Genomic DNA, 25,141 nt, shown 5'->3' on the forward strand with positions numbered 1-25,141 from the left:
ATGGTTCAAAGAACCTTTGGCTTCCCCTTCTCTCAGGAGGGAAGTTCTGTTGACAAAACACGCAAAGCTGTAGAATGCAAATTTAACTCCTTGAAGAAAAACCTTTTTCCTGACCTTTGCCTTTTTCCTATCATTGGATTTCACACTCTTCGCTTTCCTGCCATAAAGGAGCAGCTGGCGGGGAGGGACAAGGGAAAATACACATTCTCCTGAGTACCTATTGAGCATTAAATGTTTGTTTGCTCTTGACTCAAGTATTTTTGTAATAATGAAAAGTGTTACGGAAAGAAACATTTTAATAGGATTTCTACATTCATGGTGTACGCAGCTCTTTTTCTCAGCTTGGTTGAAATTTATTTTCAGGACTTGTTGCTTTGATTTGTTTGTGGGTGGCTTTGTTGGTTTTTTATTTGTTTGTTTGTTTGTTTTTGTGAGTTGTGGATAGCTGCATTGTTTCTGAGAAATACCTCTCCTTGATACACCACAACAAGGAGTCTTGATTTTTCTCCTTTGATTACCAGAGCAAATCTCTCAAAAGCTTTTTTTTTTTTTTCCTTTCTGTGCTGTTAATCACGCTGATGACAAGTCACACAGGTAGCACACTCCCTGGAGTAAACCAGTGCAAAACAGGATCAGATATATCCATTCGGTTATATTTTGGTGCCCATCAGGATGGGCTGGGAAACAAATTTATTGGTAGGGCCTAGAGAGACTAATGCTGCTGGGGAAAGGCTTTTCAAGGAAATGGTTCCCTGTTTGGGTAATGAGAGCTTATAAAAAGCCATGAACAGCCTGTGCATGTCATTCACTCTGGCAAATAGCTGCAAGATGAGATACTAGAACGAAAGAAATACAGTTTGGGGAAGTTTCAGAGCCAGTTTAGGGCTCTTTGAAGAGGAAAAAAAATAAATCTGTGCTCATCCCTGGAGCCTGGTTTTGCCAGTGACATCTCTCTGACTTAGGGCTTGGCAGCATGAAGGAGTGAGGAAATGATGAGAATTCCATAGCTGCCTTTTTTGTTTTCAGAGAGAGATGGGGCAAAGGTATTTGTTTTCAAAGCACAATTACAATGGACGGGGAACTTTTTGCTCCACCTCAGATATTTATGGTCATGCAAAGTGAGACAGTAAAAGACACCTGTTGGAGCAGGTCTAAATTTGGAGCATTTCCTTTCAAGATATTGTGGGCTGTGTAAGGGTGAGTTCAGCCTTCGTGGGTGTTCCATCTGCACAGACGCAGGTGCAGGGCTTCTCCCAGAGAATATGTTAATAAATCACCATGACAATTCCAGCTACTTATTACCTCATGTGCTTCAGACAGAAAGGAATACCTCATCTATAAATATATGCAGGACTAACATTAGGAACCTTGCAGAAACAATGCAGATCTGTTTTTAAGATATTTTAATAAAAAGAGGGGGAGAGAGGGTAAGACGGGGGAGTCTTTTCTTCCCTTTCCCCTTGCATCATGAGAATAAAAATGACTGGTGTAGTGTAATTTTCAAAGTCCACATTGCCAAGTGGGTAGGTAATGGGAGTTCAGAAATAGCTTTGATACACTTGATTTCCTTTCTATCGCCTTGGGATATTGCCTTTTTTTCTGCTGATAATTTGTCTTAAATAAGTGGATCGTATATAAACACTGCAGCTTCCTTAGCTTTGCTGTTCTCTGCCACTGCTCTCCCTGGGAAATTGGCATCTCTGAAATACTCCACTACTCCTGTGGTGGCTCGTTTGTTTTGTCTTTTAAAACAGAGTTCCTATGATGAAGGATGAGAGCGACACACATCCAGGCAGATGCTCCACTGGGTAAAGCAGCCTGAACTAGATCATGGGCAAGATGCCCTCTTTTAGGGTTACCCCCCTCCACCTTGCCCCCAGCTGGATGTATGGCTGAGTACTTCATTAGTTGCATGTATCAAAATAAGTTGGATTACTTCTCATAGATAAACTGCAAGACTTTGATAACTTGGTTCGTTTTTCCTTGTGCTTTAGTGAGTGGTTCCACAAGCAAGACCACTGGCACATCGGAAAGGAGGGATGTGATAACCCCGCTCGGTAGGGGAACCCTGAGGAACAGCTCGGGACAGACCAGGGAGCAAAAACTTTTATTTGGGCTCAGCTGTCTAGAGGATTAATATACATATGTTAGCTTTGTGTTGCTCCCACGTGGGGAATAATGATAGTTTTAGTATTAGCAAACTTTTGTTACTAAGCTTTCTTTGTATTCAAGTGATTTTTTGAGGAATATTGTGGGAAGATGTTGGATGTTTCTTTTCTCTGAAATATGGCTTTTTGAAAATGATGTGTAGAACTTCATAGTTTTGCTGCTGGTCCAGATCTTTTCTTGCTGTTATTTCAGATCTGCTCATTTCATAAATAACAATAAAATTTTCTGACTAACATCCAGAAAATAAGTCAGGTTCATTTTTGGCTCCTCCAACACAAAACCAGGAATTGTATGTGTAGATTTAGGTAATAATCCTCTTGCAGATGCACAAGCCAGAGAAGAATCTGGTTCGCCTTCCCAGAACTGAATTAGTTTCACAGTACTAGTAGGAATTTAAAAAGTTGTAAAAAGTTATTTTAGCCAGTAAAGCAAGCGGATCTGACTCTGAATCAAAACAGGGAAACTAGGTCTATTGAATAAGAGGGTGTGATTTTTATACACTAACTTCTCAGACTATAACCACACTCTAAAAATCTTGGTGTAGCTTTAATCATATTTCTGTACGGAAGAGGATTTTGCTAAATGCTTCAGAAAAGATATTGGCCTATGAGTTTTTGAGGCATGAGTAGGGAATAGATGCTCATAAGATGCTTTTGGAGGTCTTACTTGCCTGTTTAGAAGTTTCTCATTTCCCTAGGAGTAACTGCTGTAGCCTAAGAGGCATTCGTTTTCTTAGAAAGTTTGCATTTCTGTTATGCATTTAAGCCTTGCTCTGCTTTTTCTGTAAATATGTTGGGGATGAGTGTAGCCTTCAACTTCAGAGATGGAGTATTTTTAAATTATTCATTGTTTAGAAGACAGATTTAGCCAAATATAAGGAAGACATTAATTTGGTGCTTTTATATGTTGTGCTTGTACAGCAAACATGAATGCACTATCAAAGCAGTTCACGAGACATTGGACGTTATATTTTAAAGAGCTGCTATTACTTATTGTAATACTGTTGCTTCTACTGGATTTTATTGTGTTTTGCTCCTGCCATAATATTTTATTGATTGAGTGAGAGGTTGGAAAGAATGTACAACGTGTTCATGTCCTGTTTATAAAAGAGAGGTCGTGCCATGTCTTGACAGCTTATACAGGTAAGAGGTCATGAATCTTGGAATCGGGAAATATTAGCAAGGACTTCTATTAAATTTAGCTATAGAAAAATTTATTAACAATTGATTTTATTTTACTGCAAGATCCTTGCCAGCATTACAGTAACCGTAAGACTAAAAGCAGAAAGTTTGAGGCTCAGCATTTGGTTTCTAATTGCAACACACATTTACTGACATTGATCGTCATTACTGACTTGTCTGATGCTGCAGTCTCAGATTGGCATTTAGTCCATGACTTGGTTTTACTTTTTGAAGGTTTCAAAGCAGGAAGAGATGACTGTTGTTTGGATGCTGTAGAGTACGTGTGTAAACGTAATGCTCTGAATGAGTCACCAGGTTGGATAATACTGAAGCTGAATCTCAATGTTAGTCTAAAAGAAGGCTGGCTCTTGAAAAGATGTCAAATGACCCGTTCATTTTTTAAAATGATGTCTCAATATTTTAATACAGCTGCCACCGTGCAATTTTTATCGATGCATTGAGTTCATTTCACAAAGTAGGCAGGAAACTGCATCACTGGCTGTTTATATGACATTTTTACCCATGTTGATCGAGATGTAACCTGTATGATACGGAAGTTTCTCTGAATGGTCTGGTTAGGGGAGAGGCACAGAATAATCAGTGTTTTGCTCTCAACATATGTTTGCAGCCATCGGGTGTATTTGGAGAGGTATTGTTGAAATCTTAGGGGTTCGCCTTGTGTCCAGCACCCCCAGAACGACCGGTAAGCAACAGAGGGGCACAGACTCCTTATTGTGTGCTTGGGATGGTACAGAGGGAAAAAGCCAAAGGTCAGAGGAGTTATCCCTACTTGTGTGAGTGCTGTCAGGCTCTCCCCTACCACATGTCAGCCATGTGTTCCTCATCAGCGGGATGTGGAACTCCATGACGCAGAGCAGACTGGAATGCGGAGTTAGTTAACACCCGCCGTTGGGGAATTTATCAGCCAATGTGGAATACAGGGGGGAGGAAACAGCCTAGTTTAAAGCAAAGTAAGGGTGAAATGAGGCATGTGACTGTTCCTCTTCAGTTAAAAAGGTCTGATTCTGCTTGGGGCTGAGGTCCTGATTCCTGAGCTCAACCGAAGCTTACTCTTGCGGTTTGCCTACCATTCTCCAGTCCTCTTTTCTTGGGTTTTAATCCCTTAAATTGTCATGCTTAGCAGAAGTTTTCTGCAGTGTTCTGGAGGCAAAACACCCTTGGGAATTTTGTAAGGAACTATTCATCTAGCTCACGCTAAGAAACCCGGACTTTGAAGAGCGTTTTCTTCATCATGGGTGTCGAGATCCCAAACTGCTAACTTGCAAGGATACCTAAAAGCGGTGGATACCTAAAAGTGATAGTCTCTCCGTGAACATTAGCTACACTCAGTAGCAACTGACCTGTAGTTGCCTAGTTTTTCTTAATGCTGATCTGCTACACTTATCTCATGGCTACTGTGAACTCTAACCAGGATGATTTATTGTAATGTTTAGCACTGCTAAGGGTAGTGTTGAAGTCATAATGGAAAGAGTCAGAACATACAACTAGCTGGTTGAAGGTATGTGTGCCCAGGATCCCTTATTGGGTTCGCATTCGACTTTACTCACAGCAAATATATATCTTTCAAAATGTTTCCATTCATTCAGAATACAATGCTGAATTCCCTCTTGAATAGCTGTTGTGTGGTTCTCCCCAAACAGCATTGTGCTGGCAGTTTCTGGAATTACACAGGAAATGAAGAGCATAGCAAACTTTCCTTTCTCTTGCTAAGACAAACTCCCCGGGAGTTCTTCCAGTAGATCGAGTAAATAGCAGAGATCTATTCCTAAGGGCACCATGTCCTCTACAGTTCTGCTTTGAGAAATCCTAATTTTCTCTGGCTTTAAATCCTTCCTTTCTCTTCAACAAATTTATTGCGCCATTTCTCCAGCTAAAGAAGATTAGATTGAGATTCCTTTTACAAGCAGCAAAACTACTTAGCCAGTTGCTTTACAGATTTCTTATAAGACTTTCTCCTTCCCCAGTCACCAAATGTGCGGTACCCTGGTAGGAATAAAGAGAAAATGCCCATTGGACCTTGATATCCAAACTGTCAATGCAGAACGCTATACCTAGCACAATTACACGTTTCAAGTATAACTTGCATGTACCTGCATACCTCTGTATTGGCCAGCGATAGCTGTTGGTATTGCTTTGGTTGATAATTTTGTATTCCTTTAACCTTTAAAAAATAAAAACTGGGGGTAGGGAGCGGACAGTGCTGAGGAGTATTCGTAATTCAGATTAGTGGAAGCTCAAGATTTGGAAAAACCTGACTCAGTCAAAAGGTACAGATTTTAAAATGGAATAATTTAAGGCGTTCAGACAGAAAAAATTTGGCTGATGGACTTTAATTAAACTCCAAAGGTTGGAAGCAAACCAGTAAGAAAGCAAGGGAAATTCAAGTTAAAGCTGAACTTCTAGTTTTTCTGCATATAAATCCTCCAGCAGCTGGTGATATTTGCAAGAGCTCAGGAGACTGTCTTTCAGTATTCCCTTTGATTTTTCTTTGCTTTATTATTCCCAAGCTGTAGCATTAAATATCATTTCAGAGGCCATGCTTGTCCCAAACTTCTCTCTGTTCCACCTCTATGGTACATGTTTTCACACATGTATGCATATATGTGTAATATATAGCTTTGTTCACTACTGCATTGGTACAGCAGTTACAGAACTAGGTGTGTTGTTTCTTTTTTTCCCAAATGAGCTTCAGCGTTGCTGAAAATACCTCTGAAATTCCCGCTTCTGTGACTTTGAGCCTTCGCCAGGTAGAATAGTAATAACAGAATCACGGCCAGCAGTGCCATAAATTTCAGCTGAAGTATCGGGTAAGAAGGCTGATTTCTGTTTGTACTGTTGTTAGAGATATTTATGCAGGGCAGGTCTTTCAGCAAGTGTGATTATTTTCAGAGAGGCCCTCTCTCCATTCTTGCATTAGAATGTTCTGGGGATGTGTGCAGGGAATGGCACCTGATGAACAGCAGTCAGACAGAAGGAATAAAATCCCTGGAGAATGAGCCTTCTCTCTGTGGCTATTTTTCACTTCTAAGGCCACTCGAAAAATATTGTTCTTCAGGTAGATCCCTTTCTGAGATCCCTGTGTTAGCATTTGGGTGCCTGCCATTTTCCCAGAGCAAGAAGCTACTGAGGACTTAAGCTTTTCAAGTAGGAAAGTATGCGCGCACACATTTTGCAGCACCAGACGCTATTGAAAGAATAATGGACCCTTCCCACATTCAACTCCATTCTTCATGTGCTCACTCGCAGACCTCTGGAGCCACTGTGCTAGCAAATGATTACATTCTGCTTCTCTTCCGTAACTCTTCCTAAACAAAATGTTAATTGAGACGTTGATTTATACAATTTAGATTCCTTTGTTAAGTCAGTGTAGTTAAAGGTAGCCTCTGGTTATTGGGGGAATGGATCGCTGAGCCAAATTAATGCCTGCTGGTATGTTTTTCTGTATCTTACCATTTGGGAAAATAGTATATGTGTAAGGTTTGAGGAATATGCCTCCTTCATCTGTTGGTTTTAGATGTGTGCCATGGTAGGGGAGCTCTAGAATGCAGGATTGTGTGTGTGTGTTCTGGTTTGTATTGGTAGGTGAAGGAAGCAATCTGAAAAATAAAAAATAATTTAAAAACTACGGCATTTTTTGCTGAAGTCTAAAAAAGTATATATGTTTGTTATATAAAACCATGAAAATAATCAACCTTTATGTTCACAGCAGTAGAGTTCTCTTGTTCTTTAGGTGATTTGGTAATGGAAAAGATAAAAAACTAACATGTGAATTGTTACCTGTTTGCATTAAGAATGCCTTGGAAATAATGTACAAAGAGATCTCACTTCTCTACAGGGCTTTACGGCCTTGAGAAGTCCACTTAATGTTTGTCTCTCATAATTTCTTCGCTTTTCCAAATGAACACAGTATTACTTTTCCTGCCTCGTAGGAGCATAACTCATGAATGTTTATGTCAGTACTGTAAATGTGAAATGCTGCTCTGAGTGCAGAGTGTTAGCTGCTGTCTTTCCTGCATTTCGAATCAGAGCAGTGCTTGTTGAAACAATCTGCAGGAAGCAGCTGATGTAACATACATACAGCATGAGCTACGGGTCATGTTTATACCTCGCTTTCCAGTTCCAGCCACTCACATTGCTGCGTCTGTCAGACCCCAGGAATATTGAAATGCATCACTGTGTACAATAGTACTCATTCTCCAGTTTTTCATAGAAAAGCATTGGACATATGGTGAAAAATGAAATGTGTTTTGTCTCAAATCAACAAGCCGCTACTCCTGAGTGTACGCTATGGACTTTTTAGATAGCTGGTTCCTTGCGTACACGTGCTCTGGTTTTATGAATACCAGCTCGAGTCTGGCACAGCTCGGAGTGGTGCACCTGAGCTAACACGCGGCTGTAGCGCTGCCAGGGCCAGCCAGGGAACTTTCCCAGCCAGCTTTGGAACCAAAGCAATAGTATCGCGTAGGCTTGCTCAGCTCCATGTCTCTCTGGATAGAGGAGAAAAGGTGATGCTTATATTTTTTAATCCTTGCATTTGTTTTGCTGATGACCGCTTGCAGTTTGGCCATGTGATGATGATTATTCTGAGATAAGAATTGCAATTTTGTTACCCTCATGTGCAGCTTTGGTCATCACTTTCAAGTTCCACTGAAATGCAAATATCAAACGATTTCATCTTTTATTTCATCAAATTTCATCAAATAGCTTGCTTCCTACAGTAGGAAAGTAATTCTGTGTTGAAGGCTATCACTCCAAAGACTAACTGCTTTCATTTCCTCTGAATGTTTTTAAAGCATGCCAACAATTTCCGATGGGTGATCTGCTTTAAAAAAGTCTTTCCAGGTGATTTGGACATCCATGTGTGACCTGCTTACCTACTTTTTTTAATGAAGATTTTATGCATGACGAGTTAATACTTTCTGAATCATGGATTGTGGTGATAAACAGTGATACTGCTCTGCTAAATGCCTCAAAGATTGTGTGCATAAATGAAGATCTAGGATGTGAGGAAACAATCCCAACTTGTGCCAGGGGCTTAGATTGGATATTAGGAAGAATTCCATCCTGGAGGGGATGGTGAAGCATTGGAACGGGCTGCCCGGGGACGTGGTGGAGGTCCCATTCCTGGAGGTATTTCAGAGGCCTATGGATGTGGTACTGGGGGACGTGCTTTAGTGGTGGGACTTGGCAGGTCAGGGTGATGGTTGAACTTTGATCTTGAAGGTCTTTTCCAACATAAACAATTCTGTGTTTCTAATGAACATGTAAGTCAAGAATACGATGAACATCAGAAGTGCCAAACACCAGGGCTGAAGCACAGGTGAGTAACCTGCTGCAAAGCAGCTTTGTCACTTGACCTGTTTCTTCATTTTCATTTTTGAAGTCATGGAAGATTGTTTCACCATCTTGAAGGCAGTAGGTAGCTCCTGATGCCAGGATATGAAATTGTGCTGATTTCAGCGACAAGAACTGGCTGTAAGATTTACTCCAAGTCTCAATGCCAGTATCCAGAGTCTTAGGCTACTGCAGTTTCCTCAGATTTCTAGGGAAGCTGACACGTAGCTGGTGAGTGAGTGTTTGTCTGTGGGCACTGCCTGCAAAGTTACTGGATGGTGAAGAGGTAAAATCTGAATAGAGCTCTTCAGGGTAAAAACAGTTGCAGTGAATGGGGATTATGGGAAGGCGTTCTGCACATTCGTGCTTTGAGGCCACAAGTAAACATGTGCTGTGCATGTTGGGGACTTGTGGACAATTGCAGTACATGCAGGTGCAAGATATGGGGCCGTATCTTTGGAGAGGCTGAGCTGATTTCTAAGAGCAACTTTACTCGTCAAAATAGTTGACCCTTGCTTGCTGCAGGCCAGCTGTAGAGTGGGTATGGAGGATAAGAGGAAGTTATTGGGAGCAGAGAAATTATTGAACCTCCAAAACCTTCATTGTATATAGCCACTGACTTCAGCATTGTCTCCAAAAGTAGGTATCTTCTTGTTTACACTTACAGTTGATACTTACTCCCCAAATTCTGGAATGTTTTGGCTTTTAAATCCAATGGGAGGAAGGAGTGCTAGAGACAATTTGCGCTGACATGGAACAAAATACAGTGAAAAAAAGTGGAGGAGAACCCATTCTTTAGAAGTCTGGTACGTTACCTTAAGCAAAAACATCCCCTTCACTGCCACTGTTTGTCCTGAAGAGAATCCTGCATTCACATCTCTGAGGAACTGATTCTGTCAGCCACTTGGATAGTTGAGAAGGACTCAAAATTGAAGTTAAGAGTTCCAAAAAGTACAAGAGCAAGTGTTCTTCTGTTACTTGACCATTTTGTGCTGACTTGCGAAGCTGAGATTTTCCCCAGAGTACATTTTGTATGCTTTCGGAGTGTTTTTTATTAATGTAGTGATTTCACTGCTGAATGACAGCAGGTTTTTAAGCACTGCTATCGCTTCTAGCAGCACTTTGAAAGGAGAGGTGATTCTCCTCGCCAGAAATAGAACTGCTGTACAGTATGGTTTGTACTTCCAGAAATTCCTTCAGGGCTTCAGTTTGTATTTGATTTTTGGCTGGTTTGCAAGATTATATGATCCAATCGATCCAGTCATATTTTTAATTGAAAGCATACATAGCTTGTATACACTAAGAAGTATCATTTGCGTGTAAGGAAGAGCCCGTGAGAGGGTGTTTGAAAGTTCTTATCTGCACCTGGGCACAGAAAAAGTTTAGCAAGTGGTTTTGTGTGTATCCGTTGTATATTTATTTCTTTAATTTTTTTTATCAATGTACGTCAGAGTTCTAAATACAAATAAAGTGTGCTATGCGGGCTAATTAAATCAATGCCTCTGTGGAAGAATTTTGGTTCTGGAATTGCTCTTGTAAATCTGAGATATAAACAAAAACCTAGTTACTTTTATATCGTTTTCCTCTGCCTCATGTACGTGATTTTGGAAGTTGGAGAGTTATATGTTTATGCCTGTTTTTATAGCAGAATATTTGCGTGGCTGAATTTTTATTGAAGCATAATTCCTGGTTTCCTTAAAGTTGAGCAAGACTACTGTACAGTGGGAACATACATTAATTTGAGTCACCATGCAAGGCTGTTCATTTCGAAGCTGTTAAGGCAGCACATTGCTCTCCAGTGTTTCTTCATTAAAAGTTGTTTGCCACTTCTGTAGAAATTGCAGCTTCAGCCAGTGAAAGTACCTTGGAAGGTTTTCCTGAAAGAAGGGTGCACAAAGAGCAGCACGTAGGCCATGGGATCTTCCTGTCCCTCCTTCTCCTGCCCTACCTGTGGGTGATGCAAGTACCAGTTTATTTTCTTCTCTTGCATTCCACCTGCATGCCTGAGCAGTCTCCGGAGGCTGTGTTTAAGCTGATTTTAGTTTGTTCTTTTTTAGTGGGTTTGCAGCATCCTTGTGGACTGAACTCATTGTGCTAGTTCCTTTAAAATGTGGAATGCAAAGATAATACCTGTTGTAAGAGTTTAGAATGCAAATGGACCCTACGATTATGGATATCATCATCACCATCATTGGCATTAGATGTGAAATTCTGGCTTTTTGATATCAATCTATTTTCTAATTAATTCTGAGATACTCATAAAACCTACCATTTCCAAGGAGTTGATCTGGGTGTGAATGATCAGACCCACTACTTCTGCTGAAGTGCAAGAGCTCCCTTTTATTTCTAATAGCAAAGTATTTTGAGAGCAGAGCCCAGAAGTTCAGATTTGAAGAAGGAAGCGTAACACTACTCTTTTAAAGCTTCCTCTTCATTTTGGTTCTGCTTACTGCTTCTTACCTTTCTGATTTTTTTTTAATACTTTTCTCTGCAAAAGCAACCTTTGTAGACTTGGCCCTTTTTTCGTATTGCTAATGCAGTCTAGAGGCTCAGCACAGGTCTTTATAGTCAAAGCTTGCTTCTAATACATTTTTTCCTTACAAACTAAGGGCAGGACTGTACACGAAATCTCTGTTATTGTATTTGTGCTTTGTACTCATGTACTTGTTGACTGTTTTACAAGCCAGTAACGTAGTAGCCACAGGCTAGGAAGCTTGCCCAGAAATCTGGCATATTTAATTAGTGCTAGTAAACAAGCAGAGTTTCAAATTTAATTTTTCCTTCTTTAATTCCTATAAACCTCAAGCCATTTAAAACTTAATTTTGACACTAGTTTCGTTTATGCAGTTGGATAAGGCTGAAGCAGTCCACAACCACAGATGGAATAGTCCCAGTCTCTTCCAAGCAAGAAGGGAATAGAAGTTGTTTTGTTTTAATAGTATTTGAGGTTGCCATAAAACTGTAAATGATAATCTTCAGGTCATCCACCATACATTTTCTTTTTCTTTTCGTTAGGCTAAGTGTTTCAAGATGAGGCAATTGCCCTACCATGGGTTTAGCCTTGTAAAGGAAAAGGGTTGGATTTGTTGCCACTCTGGTCTTTGTACCGAGCAAATTATGGAGGCATCTGAACTCTCTTACCCACCGTGGCCAGATTATTGCTTCTAGTCTGTGCGGTTTAGGTCACTACCACAGCTGGCACGCTTGGGAGAGAGTTCAGTTGCTGTCTTCTCTTCTTGCTTTTTCAGTCCTGGCTTGTGATCCGTGGTGAAAATGGCTCTGTGCTACTGCTTTTTGCATTAGGGACTACTTAAGTCTAGATTAATGATATTTCTCCTACTTAATTACTGAAGCCAAGCTGTCTCCTGACGAGAGGGCGTGCCAATGTCTCTGCATCACAGCCATAAAACGATTGCTAATTTTAGCAAAGAGCTGGACTTTGTAATTACAGCTGAAAAAAAAAAAATATATATATATATAATATCAGTATTTAAATTGTGCAAATACACTGAGCAGTGTCTTAATAGCTGTCAAGACAGCTTTTCCTTCAAGACTTGTTTTAAAAGAGCAGTGACTGTCTCATAATTAAAGGCAGTTCCCACCCACTGTACTGAGGTAGCACACGCTGAGCTGTGCAGAACAGTGCATGAAGCTTTTAATTCAGCAATAATTATCCAAGGCAGGAAGTTATCCTCAAAATATCATCTCACTACGTTGAATTTGCCAGAATTTATTCTTGCCCACTGCAGTGTTCTAATCGTCACGTTACCATTGCGTAAAAGGAGCAAAATTCCTTTCACTTAACCTCAAGCTGTTATCCAGGTCCTAGTAGCGGGTGAAAGATGAGGAAAAAAGTTGGAAATCCAACGCTGTCCTCAGTGCAGTGCATGTTTATGTCCAGCTGGGCTCCAAGCTGTAGTACTCCAAGCTCAGTGTCATCCTGAAAGCATTTGAGGTGTCAGCTCAGAGTAGTGTCATGCGGCGGCTCCTGCTATGGCTATTAACAAATCTGGAAATTTGAAATCATGAGTAATCTGGTCTAACCAGAAGCTAATGCAGTGTGGTTGTAACTGCTGTAATTACTTGCTTAAAAAAATGCAAATTTGGACTTTGGGTGGATGTTAAATTCTTCTTGTGGTAACAAATGTTCCTGTGTCCTTCCACCCCCCCCTTGATATTTATGTTAATCATCCCCTGGTATTTCTGATGGTGTTTTGTAAAACACCAGTTACCTATTAAAAGAATTACTCAGAGCTATTTTTGTCTGAAAAATGAAGAGATGTCTGCAATTGGCTTCAGCCTGACTTCAACTTTCCTTTGGTTTTGAATTCTCTTGTCACCGTGCAACAAGAATGATGCACTCTCTAATTTTAAGGCTTTATTTGAGTGACAGTCTTATCTGATGCTTTCAAAATATCTGCTAACAAATATGGTTTCTTTTGAACTGGACAAGTATGCAAGTATCTGTATTGCATGCATGGTGTTTCTGTTGCTTGGTGAATCTCTTCAGTGCAGAACTGGGCAGTGTTCTAATGCTGATGTCATCCTGAGCCCTGATGGCTTTCTGTGTCCCGAAAGCTCCTGGCTCGAGGTTGATGTTGCCCTGCCTCCAGGCTGCCGTGTGTCTGAGGATGCATCTGAACACGTGGGCTGAGTCATGACTTGAGCTTAGCCAAGTCAGGAAACCCCTCTGCCTTAATTCAGGGAAGCAGGATTCATCAAGTCTGACTGCTGACACCTCGCCTAGTTTTTCCTAAAATGTGTTTTTCTTACATGTACCTATTCAGTGTTGTGATGTATGTGGAACAACCCGTGTCCTGGTTGTCACAGCCAGGTTTCCTCTGCACTGGCATCAGAGCCAACTTTCATGCCCATTATCCTTTAATTTCTGCCTGAGGTGAAGCTATTTTAGTTAACTAATAAATTATATGACATTTTTAATTGGGATCTTGTCAGTATGAAAATGCTTACTGTGCTATCAAATGCTAAAATGCTCACATTTCGGTGGAGTTGAGATGTGTGTGGTATGGCTGCAAAACCTTGTCACGAAGCAAAAGTGAGGCAGCAGCAGTAGGTTGCAGGGGGAGATGAAAAGGAAGCCCAGGTCAAAGCGCCAGCCAGGGAAACTTCAGACCCTCAAAGAGCAGGAGCTAAGTATAACTCACTTGCTGTAGATGAAAGAAATGAGCGTTGCCAGATTTACTGCAGAGGGCCTCCTATATAGGCTGGATTTCGGTAGTTTTCAGTAATTTAAATTGTAGCGCTTGAATTTTTCCCTTCTGTGGATTCAAAGCTCATGTCTTCTTCCCTTCTAGATGGTAAGTGCTGGGGGGAGCCAGGCACTGCTTTGTCCAGCACAAAGCAAGTACTGCTCACTTCTCTCCCACTGTTCTTCCTTCTTACCCTCCTGACTTGCCATCTGACTCTTGTTGGGCTGTTCTCCATCCCGTGAAACATCCATGAAATGTGGCTGTTTTGAATGCAAGTATCTTCTCAGGAAAGACCCGCAGACATGCACCTTCTGCCATTGGAGCCCCTTTGTCCGGTGAAGATCCTGGCAAAGGAAAGGGAGTGATAAAATATGGCCTATGCACAGTAACAGATTTTTTTTAAAGGGTATTTTTCATTTTAAGGAACCAGTGGTGTAGATGGGTTTCACAAGGTACCTAGGAGGCTTCTCATGAGGGGATATCCAGAGGTATGCAGGACAGCCTCTTTCCATTGTTTTTTCTGCTTCTGATTTTACTTGAAATATGAAGGGGATGGGGGAATTTGCTTGTTTTATTATTCCAAATGTATGTAATTACCTCAAATCCACAAATTTTGCAGATCCTGCCTCTTAAATTCTAGCCACGAGTAAAATCCGCCTCACCTGAGGGGCACCAAGTGCTGAGGCTCCGTGAGCAAGGCTGCGATCCGCGAGTTGCGGTGCTGAGCACGGGTTTGTTTGCCTTCGAGTCTAGGGCAGTGACATAAAGAAATGGTGGCAGCCTTCCTGTGTTTAAGCTATATATTGCTGGTGACCTACAGCTTTGACCCAGTATTCGGTTTCACTGTTTCCCATGCATTTACTGTAATTATTTGATTTAAGAAAATATATCATATGTCTTCTGCTTAGCCCGTTGGGAACTGGCGTAGGAGGGATCAGCAGGAGCTGCTGTTCTTCGGTAGCCTCTGTACAAGCCTCCAGCTTCAGTTGTTTGCTTAAAACTTGTTCCTCTTACGTGTTGTCATCCTTTCAGCCCTGGTGATTTCAGCGAACAATTACTTGCTAAGGTGAATTTCCACTAAGCAGGAAGCAGAATGAGCTGAAAATTGGGAATCATTAGGGTTGCCAGGTGCAGACTTTTAGTTCTTTCTCTTCCTTTCGCAAAGAAAGCATTTCCCAAAGCTTGATTAAATCTCTTAAATCACAGTTTAGCCCGGCATAAGAAAAATAAGCTCAAATACCAGATCTGAACCAAGTGACTAAGCCACGTCCCGTTGTGTTGGAATTGAATTGGTTGTAGTGCACGGTAATCTACTTCATTGTCATCCCGGCCTTAACTGTAGCATAAGATGGTTACATTGAATGTGCATAATAATAAGGCTTACACTTTGTATATACTGCTTTAAATATTTTGGCACACCACAGAAAGAACCTTTACGTGCGAGGCTTGATTAATCCTTTTCCTCTGTGTATAGAACAAGTAGCTGCCAGAGCTCAAGGGTAAAACCTATTAATAATGTCTCTCTGGCAGTCCCTGCCCTCCTTCAGAGTGTATTCTCTTCTGCTCATACCAAACTCTCTACGTTATTATCATTTCAGTCTCTCTTTTGCTTTCCAAGTTTCTGCTTAGCACTTGGGGTGCCCTAGCAGACGTGTATCTAGTATAAAAGATGTGCACAAACCCTGGTTTTCCGTGGAGGACAGAGAAAGAGAAGGGGGTAGGGTGGCTGTGGGGAGCCCCAGCCCCTGTTTTATTATATCTTCCAGCTGTTAGCTCTCGGTGTGGCAGAGGAGCCCCCTGGAACCAAGTTTAGGGAAAGTGCTGACCCCGGCAGCTGTGTCGGCGTGCTCCCGGGGGGATGCACGTGCATGCAGCGATGTGGCCGTGCACCCAGGGAGCGTTCCTCTGGCTTGGACTGGGTGAGAAATTGCTGTTCCTCTCGTTTTCCTAAGAGGAAGCCGAAGCAGAGCAAAGAAAAACTTCTTCTAGGGGTCTATGGGATGAGCTGGTCACGTAGCCATCAGCACCTTGGCTGTTTAATGCAGAAGTCAGAGGCATTAATGTTAAATCACGGCGTTGGTGCCAAGACAACAACTTTCTTTTTCAGGTCACACTGACCTATTGTAAACCACTCCTGACCTTGAACAAATATTAATCCTGAGCTCTGACTGCTAACCTATACTCTCTGTGTAAGAGAAAATGATTTAATCTTTGGCTTTCGATGAAAGCAGGTTCCTTTACCAAAAACTTTTCAACATCTTTGTGTCAGAAGTAGGTTCATAATTTGTATTATACTCTCCTGGGTATATTAATAATATAAAAAACAAAGAAAAATGGCACGTGGTGAAGGTTTTAAATGAAAAATATTTATTATTCAGCAGGCTTTCGAGCAACTTAGGTCATTAGATCAATAAAACATTTAGATTTTGAAACTACTTGCCATTCCCGATGCTGGGCCTCTCCAGAAACAGCAACTGAGAGGCTGCTGGAGTCTTGTGCTCCCCGGGTAGGTACCGGGGCTGGTGATGGGGTGGCTGATGTGGGAGGTGAGCTGCAAATGTGCCACGTCCTCAGGGGACCAGAGCGCGTCTTAGCCTCGTGGTTTTGTAAGTAAGGTTTTAACAAAGCAAAGGAAGAGAAAGTGAGAGCTTGGGGTGACTCAGAGCTGGGAGATGGAGGTCAGGGTCACTGGGGCCCACGGCACGTGTCATCCGCCAGCCAGCAGGACCCGATACCACCTTCACATCCAGCTTGGGGAGGGCATTTCCTCGCCGTGCCAGCTGTCTTACATCACTGAGGTATTCTTCCCAGCACGAACTGAACCAGTTTTTCCACCCGAGGAGCAGCAGCATCTAATTAAACCTCCCTCGCCCCTCCTTTGGAGCCTGGCGAGCGGGCGCCTGGGCCCAATTTTGCAGGAGGGCCCCGGCGAGGCTGAGCCGTGCGCTGCCTACAGCTGCTGCAGTTCAGCCCAGAGGTGGCAGCATTTCACTGGTGGGCAAAGGAGGGCCTGGGATACAGTGGGGACATTCATTTTGCTAAGTGCTTTGGGAGCTTTTTGGCCAAAAGCGGTGTGTAAAATTAAGGTCATAAGGTGTCTGGGATTTTCGAAGAGCCAACGTAACAGTGGCCTTTTATGATTAGGGAGTTTACAGCCAAGAGCTGTCCCGTAAATGAGCAATGCGATTTCGGGCTTTTTATTTTTTTTCCTTTTAAAAGCAGGAATGCTCGAGACATGAAAGGTGGCCTGGCAGCTTTTGCTGTAAGACTTCTCGTGGTGTTGATCTGTGCGCTGGCTTCGCATCAACGTGAGAGCAGCACCAGGCAAGGGTCAGCCCTGTGCGTTTGACCAGGCTGGTACCCTTTGTGCAGGAGTAAGGGAGAAGGGGACAGACTCCGACTACACCGACTTTGTGAGCTACTTGCAATTAATTAGGAAATAAATTTATGAAATCCATTGTTCATACTTCTAATTTTTGTATTTTGAGGGAGGTGGGCTGGCAGGAAGGTGAACTAGTACTCCATAAGCCCACAGCGGACATAATTCACCCATCAGATCAGAAGGCAGGTTAATAGTAGTCATGATTGGCTTTTTATTGTGTCGTTGCTCAGATTAGTGCTGCAGTACAGATAGCCCCAGGTCCCTGAGATTTAAAGACCTTCATATTTTCCATCAACAGCTGTATGGAGTTAAAGGGAAGGAGGCCATGGGATTTCTCTTTCTCAGCTAGTTTATTTGTGAGGTGGTGAGGTTAATGTGGCAATATCCCATGCTTAGTAGAGAGGCTTTTTGGCTTTAAGCATTGTGTGTGCTCCCTTCAGATTTATGATTTTGACCCCAGCCTGGCATTATCACACTGTCAGTGGGAGTGCAGGGCCGGTTTGAACCTCCAGCTCTTGGTGGTAATCTCTCTTAATTAGTTTACAGTTGAAACAATTGTCCGTCTTTCTGCCTTTAACCAAGGGAAGTTTGCTCTATCGGTGGTTGATTTCCCTGAGGGAGGAAATCCTGAGAGAGGTTATCAGGAAGAAAAAAGCTCGGGCTCGGCTTTCAAAGCGATGCCATGTAGGAAGCATGCATCAATCCTGTTAGTACTGCTTATTATTTCACAATGGCGTGTGAGGAATTACGGGCGCGGACCTTTTTAAGGACTCTCGCAGACCTTTATGCGCTCTCGTCCCGAGTCAGGATTTTGGGGAATTATGTGCTAATAAAAGCTAATTTTACACATTAAATTGCATTCTTTGAAATTGCTCTTTTAATTGCCGATCTTTTCCCTGACTCCTCAACAGATCTCGCTGAGCCTCCTCATTGTCGACTTTCTGCCAGGGAGCCCTCTGTGCCTCATCATTAGGGCTAAAATCTGCCATCACTTAACATAACACACACAGCTTACAACTGGGAGCAGCCCCCTCCCTCGCACGGGAGCACAGACAATAATAGCCGCTATAGTGGCAGCGCCAATGGGAGTTTTACCATGTATTTTAATGACTCGTGCTTGATTACATTTGCTAGATTGAACTGAAGTTCATTTAGTAATTGGTATGATTCTTCGAGGGCTCACATTTGCCATTCCTCGCTCATTAAAGAGCTCCAACAATGGCTGGTGCAACTTTCATCTCTACGGTGACCCTCTCCGATACGTATCCAGTCTCTTGCTTTTGATAAACCACCCAACCCAGCGTTCATTAACACAGCCATCTGCAGCCGGCCCCTCCTAGCACCTTCTCCCTTGCTTTGATGGTATAATTAAGAGCATTCTTCATTATCTCCTGCGGACCGATAAGGCGAGGTGCGTCAGCTCGCAGCACACGCAGTGTTTGTTGTTCGGTTCCCCCTGTATCAGCTGTTCCTTGCGACCGGCTCGTTTTTCATACGCTGTAAAGATTAGCTGATGGAGTGGGAGATGAGAGGCATGAGCAGGGAGTATGGCTTTCGATATTAGTAACCAGATGCTCATTTGAAATGGTGATGGAGCTTTGCTGTTATCTGTTAGATTATTTATTTGGCTCCTGTTCTCCTACCTGGAGATAAACTGGTTTGAGCATTAGTCAATGAAAATGAGCATCATCTTTAGTGGCTTGTTATAGATAGAGTGCGCTTATCAGTCTGGTTTAGTGCGGCTGTTCCCTCCTCGAGTCTGGTTTACAGAAATCACAGCTTTGTTTATGCATGTGCCTAAACTTGCCTGTTTGACCTTTGAAGCTGTGATTATAATATTAATCTATGGGACTATTCTGTTGCAAATCACTTAGGTGGTCTGTATTTCAGCGGATTTTCATTGTGGGACCTCCCTCTTGTCCAGCAGGATGTTCCATTATTGTTAGTATATTCTCCATTGAAAGCCAACTCAGAGTGGCGTTTCGGTACATCTTGTCTGGCTGTTTTATGTTTTGGGTTTTTTTTGGGGGGGGTGGGAAGTGTGATGGAGCTGCAGCAAAGATAGCACTGTGCTACTGTCTGTCCATTTACACAGATTTTATATAACGTTGTTATAAAGTTGCTTAGCTACAGTGAAACTTAGTACAATGCTTGCAGGGAGATACAAACTTCAGCCCACAAATCCTCGGTACCCTGCGGTGTAGCTAAATAGTGTTATTCCAGTTTGCAGGTGGGGAGACTGGATGTGTGAAAGCTGCTCAGACATTGGCAGCAGCACTAGTATTTATTGAGGAGGTGCTGTTTTACGCTCCTCTGCTTGATGTCTAGCCCCTGTAGCCTTCCCCTGCCTTGTGTTTAAGGGGGGTCTTGAATAGGGAGAGAAAAAAGTGGCATTCTGGCACTGAAACTGTGTCCTGTTTGTCATCTTCAAGTTAAGAATTGTTTTTTCCTCTTTTCCCTCCTTCCTGCATTGCATCATTTCTATTTTTTTGTTTGTTTCTTGCCTTCTTTTATTGGTTTGTTCATCTTACCTGCTTTCTTCCCTGATTTACTTCTTGTCGTTTGTCTCTCCCTCATTTCAATAAATTAACATACTCGGTTTATAAGTACAAGGGAGCACTTTTTCTCAGACAAGATATGAAAATTCTCCATCCCATAAATCCACAAAATGTGGAAATCATCATCAGGATGCAGAGCAGTAGCGAGTCTGCAAATTTCCAAATGCAAGACCTCATTAAAGGCAGTGGATTCTTTTTGCATAAGGAACATTGCTATTTGGGCTGACTTCCACAGGAACATCTGGGCCACTGATAACATCAGTACTGGAGCATTGCTAGGTGAGCTCATGTTTTGTTAATGAAGTAATCTGCTGAAAGTGTGTATATCATTCTTCAGTATCACATACTTTACTCCAAAGTGCCATACTACTCTTATAGGAGCTTTGCTTTACGAGTGGGACTTAGAGAAAGCCTTTCTAGTCGTTAATACGCCTGTCTTGAATTGAGTGACACGCTTGAGAAATGCCATCTACATTCATAAAATGTTAAGACTCAAATACTTCAGTAGTTTAATGCATTAATAGAGCATTACACTGAAAAAAGAAAAAAAAAAAACAAAAGGCTTATTAGGACACCTGATACTTCTGGTACCTTAGGTGTTAATAAGGATTGAGTGTGTTAGTACTGGTTTACTAAATATATATATATCTACTGGCCCAAGTTGTGAGTGATCCCTCTACTGAGCTAACTAAGTAACAACTGATCCTGATCACAAACATCTGACTTCACTGTGTCCTGGAGTAAGAAAACAAAGGTTGGATGGAAGGCACTAGTAAGATGCGTTCGTTAGCCTCAGGACTGAGAGTCCGGTTATGGATATTTGGAAGCAGTCCAGTGCAGTTGGGCTGTTGGTGGGTTTTGTCCTTTTTTTTTTTTTTAAAAATCTACAAGCTGATTATTGTTGTGGCTTCTCTGTCCTGAGAAATAGTAGAGAGTGTTCAGGCATCCAAAACACTCTTAAATGGAGTTGCAGGTGTGTGGAAAGGAAGGTAATATTGGCAGAAAATATCTAGCTGCTTTGAGACAGGTTACATGAAGGGGTTCCACTATCTAAGATCAGAAAATGCATAAAGAGGAGTAATAGATGAGTCTTTCTGCTTTAAGGCTTTGTTCTTAAAATAGTGAAGCTGTTAAAAGACTTCTAAGTTACTGAAATATTAACCTGCCACTGGTCTGAAAGGTAAGACTTCCCTGTTTGCCATTGTTTGGCCAGCGATGAGAGGGAGTTTTACTGATCTTTTCCATCTTATTGGGCTGGAGAGGCAAACACTTTGTAATTGAGCTGTGGAAGTCATTTGTAATGTGTAGCACAGGGAAGACGAGCAGACCCCATCTCCTGCTCCTATTTGCCTCCAGGAAGAGCTGGAAAAAATACAGTAGTGTTGTGTTTGCTAGCGGAACATGCACAGCCTTGCATATTAAGGCAGGCACTTAGCCAGGAGCTTTGAATTATTGTACCCTGACATTACCCACTGTAACTTTTAGCACTCTGGGCCCATTACTTTGGCTTCCTGCCCAGTAATGTGCAATTTCCACTTACATAAGAAGATGTAGCAGGAGTAATGACTCCTTGGAGGAGGTATTTTCTTTCGCAGCAAATCAGCCCAGGGCCAGCAGGTGTAAGTTTATAGACACAGTCCAGTAATGGCAGTCTGCACAATTCTCCTGTCTCTTCTCCTGTCTCTCAATCCAGCAGAAGATGGAAAGGAGCAGATCTGCCTTTGCAAACTTCTCACAGTCCACTGACTTGATTGCAAAGTCAAACTCTTGCAAATAGCCATGCAAAACTAAATGATTTTCCTTTTTTGTCTTCCAGGCACCCTAGAATGCACATCAGAACAGGGCTGATGGATGCCCATCTCTACTGTCTGAAGAAATATGTGGTAGACTTCCTCGTAGAAAACAGGTAAGAAACCAAGCACAACGTGAGGTAGTAGCAGGTGTTGGCATTGACATGTGGCTCATACCAGAGCTTTTAAAGGAAGATTTGTTTCATTAAATTGGCTGACGTACAACAGAAATGTAAAAGAAGCCAGTTAAAAAAAAAAAAAAGAAAAAAAAACACTTTACAATAAAAACAATACCAAGAGTTATGTCTGTTATTCTTTTTAATCTAATAACAGCAAAAGTGAAAGCTAAAAGTTTTGCCTCATTTCTGCATCTCTTGTTTTCCCAATGTAACTGTGCTTCTTGGCTGCTCATTTCACCAGGGCTCCCCCATTGTTAGGGCTGTGAATACATTTCTGACCTCTGATTTCCCCCACCACAGTCTGTTTTGGCCTTTGGAATCACCTTTTCTCTCCCCCTTCGCATCCACCACCACTGCAGGTGGGCTATCTCTGTAGCATCCTATGTTTTTAGCTTGTGATGTTCCTCTGTCAAAACTCTGAGACCACCCACTGAGAGTAAGAAAAACATCCATTTATGGAAGTGGAGTAGGTTCTTAGCTATAATATTTCATGAAATAGACAAAAAAAAAAAAATAAAAGCCCAACTGTTTATCTTTAAAAAAACAAACAAATGAACAACCCCCCTCACAGTAAGTAGTTCTCTTTTGGAATTGATGTCTTGTTCCTAGAATTTTTACAGTGCTCTCATGTATGTTACATATATTGAATGCTCACTGAGTTCTCAAGAGTTTTTCTCCCTTTTAAGTAAGATGAAAGATAAAGGGGTTGGGTAAGTGTTATGTTCGTAGTGCTTTTCTTAGCAGATAAACTGACATGTGAGAAAACATTGTGGGTGGGTGAGTAGGGGGATTTGTGGTAGTCTTGACCATATAGAAACGTGGTGATGCAGTTGTATGCGTGATTAAAGGAGCTCTTCCAGACTACGGCTCTGTGAGTGAGTTAAAATTAAGTGGAAAATCTGTGTTAACCCCCAGGGCAATTTCTTGCCATGCATAAGAATAAAGCTTATCCGATGCTGTGACTGGCACGTGGGGGCATTGTGCAAGTCATTTTAGATCCCATTTGTGTACGGGAATGTCTGAAAGGTGAGAAGGCTTCAGAAGCAACAGGTATTTTGAATCAGGAATGAGCCCTTTATTACCTGTATTTTAAACAGTTGCTGACGTTTTGGACACTTTGCTTCATGCTACCACAGGATCTACAGTGTTTATGCCTCTGTTTTGTCATAATACGTGTAGAGTTCATTTCTGGAAATCCCAGCCATCTAGTTTTGCTGGGGTTAGACATTTCTTGAATATTAAACATTTCACACGTTCAGTTCTTTTTTCCTTGGTACCTCATTCTGTTTTGAATTTAGATCATTAGGTCTGTGGGACAAGGACGGTCTTTGTCAGACTTGTCACCGTGTATGACACAATGAGGCCTCTAAATATAAACTGCGGTCATTTCAGATTTCTAGGCTTTATGCCTTGGTAAAATCTTTGTTTTTGTCAGTGGTAGGATTTTACCTTGTATTAACCCAAGCCAGCAGAGTGAAATTCTGCTCTGCACTCCTCTAGTTGCCCCCAAGTGTGCTTAGAACAAGTCCACTGGCTCCTTGCAGGTTTGACCAAGGATTTTTCTTTTTTACAGAAATCATTCTCTGTCTTCGCTATTTTCATGAACCTGTGCTTATTTTGCATGAGGCTTCCATTACAAATACATGATCATAGCAGCTAGACAGTGTTTCTGAGATCCGATCACATTTGCCTTACCTAACTGCCTCATTCTCTTTGGAGAGAGTATGTGCTGCTTATTCCCTGAACTGGGAGAGAGTCGCTTGCTAGTAATGTGCTTCACTGGCAAATTTGGAGAGTGGGCCTTGTGCCATGATGAATAACTTGGGCTTTCAGGCTTCTGGCACTGGTGGGCACTTGCAGCTTGTTTTTCTTCTCTGAGGAAGGGGAGGATGGTGCGTACCCTGAGATCTTCCCATGTTTGGCAGCAGTATGCCAGGGCTTTTGAAAGACTCTGTAGAATATTTTTGCCTCAAAAGTCCTGACATTCACATGATTGTTTGGCTTTAGGGATTCTTTTTAATACCTTGTTTTTTAGCCTAGAGAGAACCTATGGTAAGACTTAGCCTCTCTGCAATTTTGCACCAGGACTGGAGAAGCTCAGATGCCTTGTTTAAGTTGTGCGTGTTTAAAACTAACAGCAGGGACTAAAGTGAACAGTGAAGCTCTTGTGTGGTGCCAGGAAGTACTGACACAGTGTACTTCCTCAATATTACAATATTTACATTGTGTTAATATTTTAACACGGGGCTTGATGGCAGGCAGAACACCTTTTTTTTTTATTGTCTATAGCTCAGTGAAGCATTTACATATTTTTTTTTCCAAATTTTATTTTGACATACATGTACAAGAGCAGAAAAGATGTTGCCCAGCAATAAAAACATCAGACCCTACAACAGGCTATAGCTCACCGTTTTGCAGAGGAAAATTATGATTACTTCCAGGTCAAAGAATTGCATGAAAACTAGCTGTGTGTGGGATCTGTTGCTCCTAGTGGGATAAAAGCCCAGTGTAGTCCCAGTTTAGCTGCAGAGATGTGGTTAAAATGGCAACAAGCTCTCCCACGGTGAATGTAGTTTGCATATAGCTGCACCTGTAAGAGTAAATTGATTCCTCCACTTTGATCAGCTTAATACTTGCATTATGTGTATGCGAAGTCTGAAATCGCTAGCAACTACTATGAAAATAGGGAAAAAAAAATGTGAAATGGCTGAAATTTTGTTTTGTCCAAGTATATGAATCTTGGCATTGAATGGATTTGGGACAACTTTGTTACACGCCACCTCTGAAAAGAGGCTCAATTGATTATTCAGCTCCAAAATGGAGTCATGATAGCTTGGCCACTGCCTTGCTTTCTGGTACTGGACAAACTGCTCATTTTTTTTCTGTGCACTTGTTTCCTCTTCTGGTTGTGACTGCTTGGAGAATAACCTGGTTTTGTTTGGCAACGCTGAGTTTCTAGTTTGGGGGGTATTAGAAGAGGTCAAAATACTGTTTAGTAGTTGCATATTCAGTTCATAGTCCTTTAATGTGTTTTTATGAACTTTTTAGAAAGGACTGAATAGTAGATTCTCCTGCCTGAAGTTTTATTGCGCTATAGGAAACCAAACAGCTTCCTGAGTTTTAAAAAGCAAAAATCTGTGGTGCCTTTGAATAGAAGAGGAAATGGTCTGTTTATGAGAACCCCCTCAACTATGTATGTACTGACAGAAATCGAAAATATCACGTCCCTAACGTTGTTTAAACCTGGGGAGATTATTTTTCAGGGGATGAAACTGCTTTTTCTCTCCTTGCCTAGGAGGAACAAAATGCATTTGGGC

At 41.8% G+C, this 25,141-nt stretch overlaps 1 protein-coding gene across 1 annotated transcript in view; it reads left to right on the forward strand.

Annotated features, from left to right (window-relative positions):
* Positions 1–25,141, forward strand: part of EIF2B3 (eukaryotic translation initiation factor 2B subunit gamma) — a 95,242-nt gene that overhangs the window by 26,554 nt on the left and 43,547 nt on the right. Inside the window, exon 6 of the mRNA XM_032192407.1 lies at positions 21,672–21,761. Within this exon, the coding sequence (XP_032048298.1) occupies positions 21,672–21,761 (90 nt within the window). The remainder of the gene's footprint in view (positions 1–21,671; positions 21,762–25,141) is intronic.

This window comes from Aythya fuligula, chromosome 8 (assembly GCF_009819795.1).
Source record: "Aythya fuligula isolate bAytFul2 chromosome 8, bAytFul2.pri, whole genome shotgun sequence".
Classification (NCBI taxonomy): Eukaryota; Metazoa; Chordata; class Aves; order Anseriformes; family Anatidae; genus Aythya; species Aythya fuligula.